This window comes from Pleurodeles waltl, chromosome 2_2 (genome assembly GCF_031143425.1).
Source record: "Pleurodeles waltl isolate 20211129_DDA chromosome 2_2, aPleWal1.hap1.20221129, whole genome shotgun sequence".
Classification (NCBI taxonomy): Eukaryota; Metazoa; Chordata; class Amphibia; order Caudata; family Salamandridae; genus Pleurodeles; species Pleurodeles waltl.
In genome coordinates, this window is record NC_090439.1 from 157035462 (window position 1) to 157048546 (window position 13085).

Here is a 13085-nt window from a genome sequence, read left to right on the forward strand (position 1 = left end):
GGCCATAAAACTAAAAATACCCCTCCCCCAAATCTAAATCGCCTGACCCCCACACCTAAAACTAAAAATACCTCAACCACCCCGCCCCTAAAACTAAAAATACCCCTCCCTCCCCGCCTCTAAACCTAAACCGCCCGACCCCCACCCCTAAAACTAAAAAGACCTCGACCCCCCTCACCCCGCCCCTAAAATTAAAAATACCCCGACACCTCTTCCCTGCCCCTAAAACGCCCCTAAAACTAAAAATAACCAGAACCCCTCCCCTAAACCACCCGAACCCAAAATTTAAAATACCCGACCCACCACCCCGCCCCTAAAACAAAAAATACTCCAACTCTCCACCCCTAAAACAGCCCCACTTACCTGACTGATCACGTCGTCTTCCTCAGCGGACTCCCTTCTTCTGTGCCTTAACCACGTATGTGTGTGGTTCAGCACATGCATGGTTGAGGCACCAAACAACAAAGTTGTGGTTAACAAAATCGTTGTTCCGCTTTCGTTGTCCACGACTTCATTGTTACGGAGTCGTGGTTAAGGCCGCTTCCCCTCTAAGTATCCTCATCTTCCACCACTTTCCTATCCCACTGTCTGACAGAAACCAAGAAAGGTAATCTGCTCTGATATTCTTACCTCCTAGAATGTGAATCATATCAGATTTGTACTGCAAGAATCTGGTCAGCAACATTGATAATAACAGGGTATGATCATTAACCCTTTCTTTGCAATGTATAGAAACCAAAGGTTTATGATCAGTTTCTACAAGAACTTTCCTACTGAAATGTAGGGATGAAATATATATATAGCCCACCAGCAAGCCAGCACTTGTTCACTTTTACAGAAAAATACAGCTCTGTGTCGATCAAAATGAGTGAAGTCTCACTAATTGTGTACTCAGCTTCCCCAAACCACCCCAAACCTAAATTACTAGCATCCACTGTGATGCAGCATTGCAAACTGGGATCATAATATTGAGAGCCCTTGAACTAACAAGCTGACTCTTGAGCCACTCAAAGGCCTCCTGAGACATTTAGGGGGTCATTCCAACCCCCGGAGGCCGCCCGCCAAAGTTCTGCCGCCAGAAGACCGCACCGCGGTCAAAAGACCGCAGCGGTCATTCTGGCTTTCCCGCTGGGCTGGCGGGCGACCGCCAAAAGGCCGCCCGCCCGCCCAGCGGGAAAGCACCAGCAACGAGGATGCCGGCTCCGAATGGAGCCGGCGGAGTTGCTGGTGTGCGACGGGTGCAGTTGCACCCGTCGCGATTTTCAGTGTCTGCCAAGTAGACACTGAAAATCAATGTGGGGCCCTGTAAGGGGGCCCCTGCAGTGCCCATGCCAGCGGCATGGCACTGCAGGGGCCCCCAGGGGCCCCACGACACCCGTTCCCGCCATCCTGTTTCTGGCGGCAAAAACCGCCAGAAACAGGATGGCGGGAAGGGGGTCAGAATCCCCATGGCGGCGCTGCTTGCAGCGCCGCCGTGGAGGATTCCCTGGGGCCGCGGGAAACCGTTGGTTTCCCTTTTCTGACCGCGGCTGTACCGCCGCGGTCAGAATGGCCCCAGAAGCACCGCCAGCCTGTTGGCGGTGCTTCCGCGGTCATTGGCCCTGGCGGTCCATGACCGCCAGGGTCAGAATGACCCCCTTAGTCCCACACAAATGGGACTTTCTTCTTTAGCAAAACAATCAAAAGTGTCAACCATGATGCATAATCAGGAATAAACTGTGCATTAAACTTGCGCAACCCATTAAATTACTTCAAACCATTTTTGCCACAAGAGGAAGCAAAATCTATATTTAACCCTACCAAACCAGGTCTAGGTTTAATAGCAGAGGATGGAGGAACCAGAGTAATAAAGAAAGAGAACATTCACAGCATTATCTATTCCTCCCCTTCTTTGTCTCAGTCCTCATTTTAAAGAGGATGTGCTGTGGTGGCATGTCCTCATCTTGATCCTACGAATCAACACCACAAGAACACCCCCCAAATTCAGCTGAAGGGTAACACATCTACTCTACAGCACACTACACTAGATGGAAACAACAAATCCTGAAGGGAATATCCTGGTTCCAAACTCCAAGACATCCTTCTCATCCATCTCAACCTCCATTTGTGAGATGACAAATGTTGTGAGGCTACTCAGGTGAAATTTTGTAGATGTGGCAAGAGATGAACCTTCATCCTCTGCTCAATAAGTCGAAATACTTCCTAGTAGGGTCACGCCTGCAAGTGCATGCGCTACGCATGCATCTCTCTTGCAAGACTCTGTTATGTACAGTAAAGAGCTTGGAGCCCGCCTGTCGCTTACAATTTGTTGGTCTGCATGGCACTTTTCGTTACAGGTTCCTAACTCTTCAAGGCACCCCCCCGGCATCATTTCAATTCCTCTGTGTGGAGCAGAGACCAAGCACTGATTGATTTAACTTAATTAGTGCCCGACCGCTGCCCCCGAAGTACTATTTTGTTCTTTTTAACTTCTAGCGCCCTGCAAACAGAAGGCTTGTGACTGGCAAAAACATGCCCAGCAGGACAAACAAAATTGCAAAGTTTAATATTTTAGAGCTAACTTTCTTTTATTTTGCCAAGTTGTCTTCCACTTATGTTTTATTTTGTTTTTGCTTGTTGGAGCTCTTCGCAAAAGATGACTATTAACCTGTTTGAAATATTGCAAAGTGACATTGTTTGTTTATTATATGTAATTTCTGAAATTATGCTTTAACATATAATTGTGCAGTACAACCTAATCCACCTCACTTCAATTCCCCCCACTACAATCCACTCCAATTCACTTCACATTACGTAACACCAGTTCATCCCACAACAATCCAATCCACTCCGACCCACCCCAATCTAATCTGCCACACTCCAATTCATCCCACTCTAATAAAAAACAATCTGCACCACTCCAAAACAATCTGTCTCACACTAATCCAGAACAATATGTCCCTCTCTAATCTGCCCCACTCCAGTCCAAAACAATATGCCCCACTCCAATCCAAAACAATCTGCCCCACTGCAATCCAAAAAAATCTGCCCCACTCCAAACCAAAACAGTCTGCCCCACTGCAGTCCACCTGACTCCAATCGGCCCTACTTTAATCTAAACAATCTGCCCCACTTTAATCTAATCAATCTGCCCCACTCCAATCCACACCACTCCCATCTGCCCCACTTCAATCCAAAACAATCTGTCCCAATCGAATCCGCCCACTCGAATCTGCCCACTCCAATCCAAAACAGCCTGCCGCACTGCAATCCGCCACATTCCAATCTGCACCACTCCAATCCAATCCACCTCACCCCAATCCAATCCACCCCTCTCCATCCCAGTTCATTCCACTCCAATCCACCCCACTCCCATCCAAATCACCCCACTCCAGTCCACCCTAATACAATCTGCCCCACTCCAATCTGCCTCACTCCAATAAAATCTGCCCCACTCCAAATCATAACAATCTGTCCCACTCCAATCTGCCCCCACTTTAGGCCAAAACAACCTGCCCCACTCCAACCTACCCCACTACAATCCAAAACAACCAACAATTCTAATCCAAAACAATCTTCCCCACTACAATTCAATCCCCCTCACCTCACCCCAATCCAACCCACTCCATTCGAATTTACCCCACTCCAATCCACCACAATCCACCCCACTACACTCCAGTCCACCCCACACCAATCCACCCCACAGCAAACCAATCTACCCCAATACAGTCCAGTCCAATCTACTCCAGTCCAATACAATACCACTCAACCCAATCCAATCCACCTAACCCAAATCCACTCCAGTCCAACTCAACCCACTCCAGTCCAATCCACCCTACTCCAGTCTGATCCACCTCACTCCAATCTAATCACCACCCCACCATTCCAATATAACCAACCCAACCTATCCCACTCCAATGTCACCCACCCTACTTCAATCCAACCCACCCCACTTCAATCCAATCCATCCCTGTCCAATAAAGTCTACCCCTATCAAATCCACCTCACGCCAATCCAATCTACCTCACTCCAATACAATACACGTTAATCCACCCACTCAAGTCCAATCCAGTCCACATTAATCCACCCTACTCCAGTAAAATCCACTCACCCCACCCCAAACCACCTTAATCTATCCCACTTCAATCCAGTACACCCCTCTCTAATCAATCCACCCCACACAATCCTATCCACCCCACCCCAATCCAATGCACCCCCTACAGTTCACCCCACCCCATTTCAATCAACCACACCTCACTCTAATCCACCCCACTCCACTTCACTCCAGTCCACCTCACTGTACCCCAATCCACCCCACCCTAACCCAGTTCAGTTCACTACACTCCAATCCAAATCATCCAGCCTACTCAAGGGTGAGTAGCCGCATTTTAGAAATCCCTCATTGATTGATTGATTGATCCACCCCAATCCACCCACTCCAATTCAATCCACTCCAATCTACCTCACTACATTCCACCCCAGCCAAATCCAATCCGACCCTCTCTCTGTTCAGTCTACCCAGCCCACTCCAGTACAATCCATTGACCCCACTATCCTCCAATCCACCCCACCTCCATGCAATGCACCCCGCTACAGTCCACCCCAATCCAACATACCCCACCCCATCCAATCTACCCCACCCCACTCCAATCCAAACCATCCCACTGCAGCCCACCCCACTCATTCCAATCTACCACACTCTACTCCAGTTTATCCACTCTATCCCAATCCAATCCACATGAACCATCCCAGTTCAGTCCACCCACTCTAATCCATCCAAACTAGTCCACCCCACTCCAATCCACCCACTCTAATTAAGTCCACCCAACTCCAAACCAATCCACCCCACTGCAGACCAATCAAATCAACCCAACTCCAGTCCAAGCTAATACACCCACCCCATTCCAATTCACCCCACCCCACCCCAATCCAATTCACCCCACCTCACCACTATCACTCCAATCCAAACCACCCAACCCAATCCAATCTAATCTACCCCATCCTATCCACCTCACCACATTTCAATCCACCCCACTCTAATTCAAACCACTCCCCTCAATCCACCCCACTCTACCCCATTCCAGTCCACCCATTCCTCCTCCAATACAATCCATCCCACTACCTCAATCCACTCCAAACCAGTCCACCCTATTCCATCCCACTCCACTGCACTTAATGACACTCTCTGCCACTGAACCACTGAACTCTACTCCCCTCTACTCAACTCTACGACACTCTACTCCTTCTACTCCACTCTACGGCATTCAAACAAATCCCATCTACGACACTCTACTTCCCCACTCCACTCTATGACACTCCACACCACTAAACTTTAGCCATGCTGAACAGGAGCCACAGTGGTGTACAACACGGCAAAACCCATTGCCAAAGCTAATAGATCTTGTAAAGGCGAGACCTATTGGTTTTGCCAATCCTTTTTGTCCTACTGTGACCAACATCGGCAGGACCCACTCCGATTCTCATAGATGTTAAGTAGAATTGTTTATGCAATGATTGTACAAGTCCTGTGCAAACGTTTGACTTGACAGTGTGTAGTAATGGAATGGCCAGGCAACCTGGCAGTCAAAGGTTTCAGATATCAACTCAGTGTGAAAGTGGGGGCATCAGTTTATTCTTTGAATCTTGAACCCTTGCACCCGTTGGAAACGAAAATCCACTTATGGAAGAATTGGTTTGAGAAGGAATACCAGCCTCTTTGGAGGTACCCTTAAATAAATAAGAAGATTTCTGCACAAGAGTACCCAAGCCTTTCATCCTCCTGACCAAGGTGACTGTCATCAATAACATCTTCTACATATATGCAGTAGTGGTTGACTATGGTCTAATTTAACATATATGCAGTTAGGGCCATATTTATACTTTTTGACGCACAACTGCGCCAACGCAGTTGTGCGTCAAAAAAGTTAACGCCGGCTAACGCCATTCCAAAGCGCCATGCTGGCGCCTTATTTATGGAATGACGTTAGCCGGCGCAGCTGACTGGTGTGCGTCAAAAAAAATGACCCACACCAGGCAGCGCCGGCGTAGGGGAAAATGGAGCTTGGGCGTCAAAAAATGGGGAAAGTCAGGGCTGAGGCAAAATATTGGCCTCAACCCGATTTGCGCCATTTTTTTGGACTCCCAACCCCCATTGAAATGACTCCTGTCTTAGCACAGACAGGAGTCATGCCCCCTTGCCCAATGGCCATGCCCAGGGGACTTATGTCCCCTGGGCAATGGTCATTGGGCATAGTGGCATGTAGGGGGGCACAAATCAGGCCCCCCTATGCCACAATTTTTTTTAAAAACAATTACTTACCTGAACTTACCTTAAGTTCCCTGGGATGGGTCCCTCCATCCTTGGGTGTCCTCCTGGGGTGGGCAAGGGTGGCAGGGGGTGTCCCTGGGGGTCTGGGAGGGTACCTCTGGGCTCCTTCCGAGCCCACAGGTCCCTTAACGCCTGCCCTGACCAGGCGCTAAAAAATGACGCAAAAGCGGCTGGACGTCATTTTTTTGGGCCCGCCCACTCCCGAGCGCCATTTTTGCACGGGAGTTTAAATAAGGCGCACATGCCTTGGAGTCATTTTTTAGACGGGAACGCCTACCTTGCATATCATTGACGCAAGGTAGGTGTCCACGCTAAAAAATGACGCTAACTCCAAGATCTTTGGCGCTAGACGGGTCTAACGCCAAAGTATAAATATGGAGTTAGCTTTGCGTCGGATTTGCGTAAAAAAAAACGACGCAATTCCGGCGCAAACAGAGTATAAATATGCCTCTTAGCGTTTAAGCAAGGGAAATCTGATTCATTACAATCAATGTGGCTTAAAATATGTACAATTAATACAATCAATATGTTTTTAGTAATACAAAGCGCCAACCTACAGCTCCAATATGTAATCTACAAGGTAATAAGGCAAAAGACATATCTATGGAAAAGTGGCTCATCATTCATGATGTGCCACTTTTCTAGCATCCCATTGCGTCCACCAAACAACACCATGTCTGCGCCGTATTTACCATATGGCGCACCATGGTGCCTGTGTCCACATTAGCGTCATAATTTGTGGGGCTAATGTGATGCTTTGCTGGATTAGCGCCATAAATTATGGTGCTAATGCAGCAAAGCACAGGGAGGCCCATTGTTTTCAATGGGAGCGTCATCTTAACTCCTGCCTTAGACAGGCATTAATGATGACGCAAAAAATGGCGCAGTGAAATCTAGTAAATTTCACTGTGCCATTTTGCGGGGCCTCCCTATGTGGGAACCCTCCCCTTGCATACATTATGCCTGGCGCAGGCATAATGTGGTGCAAGGATTTACAAAGTGGCGCAGTGCTTGCAATGTGCCACTTTGAAATATGGTGCGTGGAAATTGCCACCCTAAAGCCACATTTGCGTAAAAAAAAAAATACACTAATGTGGTGCAAGGTGGCACTAGAGGTATCATAAATATGCCCCAAAAGGAGCTCAGTGTCCATAGTGGTCCCACATTATACAAGTAAACAAAAAGCGGGAGTGCGTATATAGAAGAACAAAAGACTATCATCTTAAGATTCGAGCAGCATATGTCATTATCAATCACATTGCTACAATCCTCAGACAATGAGTCCAGACACATAGGCCCTCATTATGAGTTTGGCAGTACTGCCACGCCAGCAGTGGCGGTCAGACCGCCGACAGCGCGGCAGGGCAGGACCGCCAAATTATGATTGCGGTACTGAACTGGCTGCATCACAGCCAGTTCACCACCTGTACCGCCAAGGCGGTGGAACTACCTGCTCGAAAGTTGAACACCTTCGATCCGGCGGTCTGCCTAACACTGCCCGCTGTATTACAAGTATCCTTTCCACCAGGGATTCTGTGGCAGCAGCACTGCCATGAAATCCCTGGAGGAAAGGATACTGGTGACAGGAATTCAAATTCCTGTCGCCACAACAGGACTCCCCCCAACCCCATCACAGCCCCCCACCCCCTGAAGCAGCGAAGCACCCTCCCCCGGTCCCCGTACTGATCCACTGCAACCCCCTCCCCGAACCACGCATGAACACACCACACTTACATACATCCACGCACATCCACACATCCATGCTCACTCATTCATACACATACACACACACAGCCATGATACCCCCCACCCCCGCATACACGCATTCACACAAGCACACAGACACTTGCACACACACACACACAAACATACACAACACCCCCCACACTCCCTCCATTCACACACACAACACTCAACACCCCCCTCCCCTGTTGGATGATCACCTTACCTGGTGGTTGTGTTGGTTGTCCGGGAGGGAACGGGGTCCATGCCGCTTGCTCCACTGCCAGCACCCCGCAAACACAACACCTCCACACCTTTTACAGTTTTGTAATACGCGCGTGGTTTTGTGGTGATGTGGCGGTGGCGGTAGAACAACCTTCACTAGACCGCCGATCACCAGTATGGCTGCTGGTGGCTTTCCACCCAAATTGTGGCGGAGAGCAGCCAGCATTCATAATACGGCGCCCAGTATTGGCGGGTGTGAGTTCGGCGGTGTACGTTATAGACCGCAGAACGCATAAAGAGGGCCACAGTCTGTGTTTTTTCTTGTCAATGACATTTCGACCCTGGTAATATTTTTCAAGGTCTTCGTCTGAGGAGAACTAGTTGGGAGCACAACTTGTATCTGGACACAATTGCGAATTAGGCAAGATGATGGATTGCGGCAAGTGTGATGTTATTCAAGGTTGTTCCAATCAGTTTAAGCACATATTAATTAATGAATAATTCCTTGCAGATGGGGAAGAAAGACATTTTATTGATTCTTATTACAGATGCTCATAAGAAGGGGCCTGTAACAAATATAGCACTACAAATCAGAGGCTTACTCCCCTGTTGGATGAAGTAAATCCTCTCTGAAAGACATGAGGACGGATTCAGCAGGGCAAGGAGGGTTCAAGAGTTATGAGGAGAGCACAATATTATCTATGGTGACTTCTTTTATTTTTGTAACTTTCAATTTGAAGAATTAGATTAGAAACTTGCAATGTTGTGAGGTGACGGAAGTCAAATATTCCCTGATTGGTCAGTTTGCTAAAAGCTTTGTTGAACTGGCCACTTGCTTGAGGCACCTTGTATTATGTTTTGTGCTTTTCACTAGTCTGTAAAATATACTGGGATTCTGCATTTTGCTCTGCCTGTGTCTTTGGAACTAACAGCTTTGTGTATTTTTTTGTTTTCCCCATCGGTAGGTATAACTATAGTTGGCCATAATGCAGAAGCACAAGAGCGTGTTTCTCCATGTGAAAATGCCGGCTGTTATACTAGGAACATCACTTACAAAGATGCATCATTGGACCAGCTCAGAGCTCTGACTGCAGTTTCGGAATACTGTGAGCAGTTTGTGAAGGTATGCCAGACGCGCTCTTTGAAATGTTCCAAATTTAGGAAAAAACATATGCTATATGACTGTTATGTTTGAACATTTGTTTCATTTTGGCAGGGGTGTCTTTTTGTACTGCTTAAATAATGATTTAAACTCCCATGTGTTCAGGGGGTTTTGGTTTGCTCCTGACTTAAGGAGCGGAGGCAATAAAGTGACCTGCGTTTGGGCGCCAAAGGCTGATTACCCGATTTACGTGGTCTGAGTGTGTCTTTTCGTTCCGCACACTACAAGCCGGGCTACTTCTAAAAGCCACAACAAAACTGGTCACGAAGACGGGGAGACGGTGATGCTGTGATGTCGGTGCAGGCTGCCGCGGGAACCAGCGTGACGCTGCTGAGTCCAATGAGCAGCTGTGTCGGCTTTCGGAGTGGATGGAACTCTGACCGGTGGTGCGCTGTGATGGCGGCACTGAGGGGAATCTCCCACTGCGGCCCCTCCCCCTCTCGTGCGGCTGGAGACTGATGTGCACAACACACACGGCTGCCCGGTATCTGGAGACGCATCGCTCTCCAAGCACTCAGCGCGCAGAGTCAGCTTTTCTTGGCGGTAGCTATGCCCCCATCGTTCTCAACAGCGCGTGGAGCGCAGACAACTGCTGCCAGGCAACACAAACTTCTGACACACAGTGAGTCGGAGGTCAGCGGCGGAAGAAAAGAAAATTTATCAAGACACTGCATAGGAGTCCTGAACGTTCCAACAGTGCAGTGGGAGGCAAAATCACTGGAGGTCTGCAGGAACAACACACTGACACTAACTTGAGGTGAAATAAAAAAATAATAATAAATACAACACAAAAGGAACACAACGAATAAAGACCCGTAACTTACAGTTGCATCAGGCATTGAAGTGTGGAGCTCCATCTGAATTGGCGCATCTTTCACTGGCATACACTCTCACTGCTGCAGTATGGCCTCTTTCCCTGCGCTGGAACCTTTCCTGGTGGATGGGCCCCCGTCAGCCCAAGCGGGCAAATGGAAAATGTGGGTGGAGCGTCTTAAAAATTATTTTGCAGCAATGGTGCTAGACCCAGACAGGAAACAACCCATGCTTTTACACTTGGGTGGGGCTGCAATCCATAAAATCAGCAAGTAGGTGGTCGAAGAGGGCCCTCCTTTTTCATACTAAACTCTGAAACGCACAATCACAGCCTACTTTGAACCATTGGCAAATCCGGACTATGAACGTTTCCTTCTCAGGCAAGCCAGGCAATTCCCTGAGGAGTCAGTGGATGCTTTTTATGCTAGACTTAGGGACCTGTCCAGTTCGCACACACTGCCAGACCCAGGGGATGAAATATGTGCACAGTTCATTGAAGGGTGTCACTCCACAAAACTGCGGAAACACATTTGGAAATCCCTGGCATGTCAATGGCAGACATGTTAACAATGGCCCGATCCAAGGAACTGACACTACACCGGGAGAAATGTGAATTTCTTAAACAGGACATGGGCCGATCCAAGGAACTGTCCCGTGTGCAGGTGGCACACATGGAATCGGCGCTCACAAAACCAATAAAGGCAGAACCTGTCAATGCTATCTCGGCAGGGGCAACAGCAAAACGGAGAGACAAAACTAAGGTGGTCATTCCGACCTAGGCGGGCGGCGGTTGCCGCCCGCCCGTCGGAAGCCGCCTGAATACCGCCCCGCGGTCAATAGACCGCGAGGGGTATTCTGACTTTCCCGCTGGGCCGGCGGGCGATCTGATTCAGATCGCCCGCCGGCCCAGCGGGGAAAGCGCCTTCCACAAGGAAGCCGGCTCGGAATCGAGCCGGCGGAGTGGAAGGCGTGCGACGGGTGCAGCAGCACCCGTCGCGCTTTTCAGTGTCTGCATCGCAGACACTGAAAAGCCTAGTTGGGCCCTGTTAGGGGGCCCCTGCCGTGCCCATGCCATGGGCATGGGCACGGCAGGGGCCCCCAGGGGCCCCCAGGGGCCCCGCGACCCCCCCTACCGCCATCCTGTTCATGGCGGCTTTCCCGCCATGAACAGGATGGCGGTAGGGGGGGTCAGAATCCTTGGAGGATTCTAAGGGGCAGTGGAAAACCGGCGGGAGACCGCCGTTTTTCCCGTTCTGACCGCGGCCAAAGCGCCGCGGTCAGAATGACCAAGGGAGCACCGCCGGCCTGTCGGCGGTGCTCCCGCCCCCGTTGGCCCTGGCGGTAGAGAACCGCCAGGGTCAGAATGAGGGCCTAAGTCAGCAAGCACTAGTCGTACCAGTTATATGTGTGGAGGGGTGTACCCACACCAAGGCAAATGTCCAGCGGTAGGAAAACAATGCACCAACTGTCAACGACTCAACCATTTTGCCAAAGTTTGCCGTTTGATTCCTAGACCAAAGTCCAATGGACCAATGACAGCACATGCCGCGCAAGCAATCCATTACCAGGAAGATTCACAAGATATGGATGATGATGACAAACCAGAGGGGACGGTGTAGGTCATTCATACCACCCAACCAGGCAGTCTATTCAGAAAGAGAATTCCAAACTGGTGAGTAAAGGTCGCAGGTCACCAGGTACCAGCCCTCGTTGATACTGGAGCATCAATAAACATTTTAGCTCAGTCGGTGTTCAGGCAGCTACCGACTCGCCCCCCTCTTCGCCCAACCACAGTACAAGTATTTGCATTCAGGTCGGCGACCCCGATTCCATTAGTAGGGGTGTTCACAACAGACATAGCAAATGAAGATGTAACCACCCGCGCCAAGATATATGTCACAAAAGTAGGCACCGGAATGCTACTAATTTGTCGCACAGCAGAAGAACTTAAACTGGTGGACCTGGGGGCTCTGGAGAACTCTGAAGAGGAATACTCAGATCTCTTCAAGGGCATTGGCTGCATAAAGGAAAGCCAGGTGAAGTTACACATTGACAAGTCCATTGAACCAGTGACACTGAAACACAGACGCATAGCATTTTACCTCCGCCCTCAAGTGGAAGTTGAACTAAAAAAGTTGGAAGAGGCAGACATTATTGAGCGGGTCGAAGGGCCAACCCCCTGGGTTTCACCTATTGTCGTCACTTGCAAGCCAAAGCAACCGGAGGAGGTGCGCATTTGTGATGACATGCGGTTACTAAATGTGGACATTCGGAGGGAGCGTCATCTCACCCCCCACTGTGGACGATATTGTAGCGGAAGTCAGCGGATCGAGGTGGTTTTCCAAGATGGATCTTCGTGCAGGATATCAACAACTGATGCTGGTGCCAGAATCCAGAGCGATAACAATTTATTCCACACATGTGGGGCTGAGACAATATTAGCGTCTTAGTTTTGGTATTGCTAGCGCTGCTGGGGTATTCCAGTACACTATATGGGGGGTATTGGCTGGACTTGAAGGTGTCATCAACGTGAGCGACGACATACTGATGCATGCTCCCACGGTTGAGGGGCAACTCAAGAGACTCCGCGCCACTTTCCACACACTTCACCAAAATAGGCTGACACTACACCGGGAGAAATGTGAATTTCTTAAACAGGACATTGCGTTTTTTGGATATAATTTTTCGGAGAAAGGGGTTCGGCCTGATCCTGAAAAGGTGGCAGACATTCGATCAGCAGCAGCTCCTACATCAGTTACAGGTGTCTGCCACTTTTTGGGGATGGTTACCTACTGCAGAAGGTTCATTCCCAATCTGACATCCCTCACGGCTCCTTTGAGGGAACTCATGAAGGCC

The 13085-nt window shown here is 49.3% G+C and overlaps 1 protein-coding gene across 1 annotated transcript in view; it reads left to right on the plus strand.

Annotated features, from left to right (window-relative positions):
* Positions 1-11008, plus strand: part of LOC138275709 (uncharacterized) — a 167944-nt gene extending 156936 nt beyond the window's left edge. Inside the window, exons 8-9 of the mRNA XM_069219133.1 lie at positions 9220-9377; positions 10856-11008. Of these exons, the coding sequence (XP_069075234.1) occupies positions 9220-9377; positions 10856-11008 (311 nt within the window). The remainder of the gene's footprint in view (positions 1-9219; positions 9378-10855) is intronic.
* The last annotated feature ends 2077 nt before the right edge of the window (positions 11009-13085 follow it).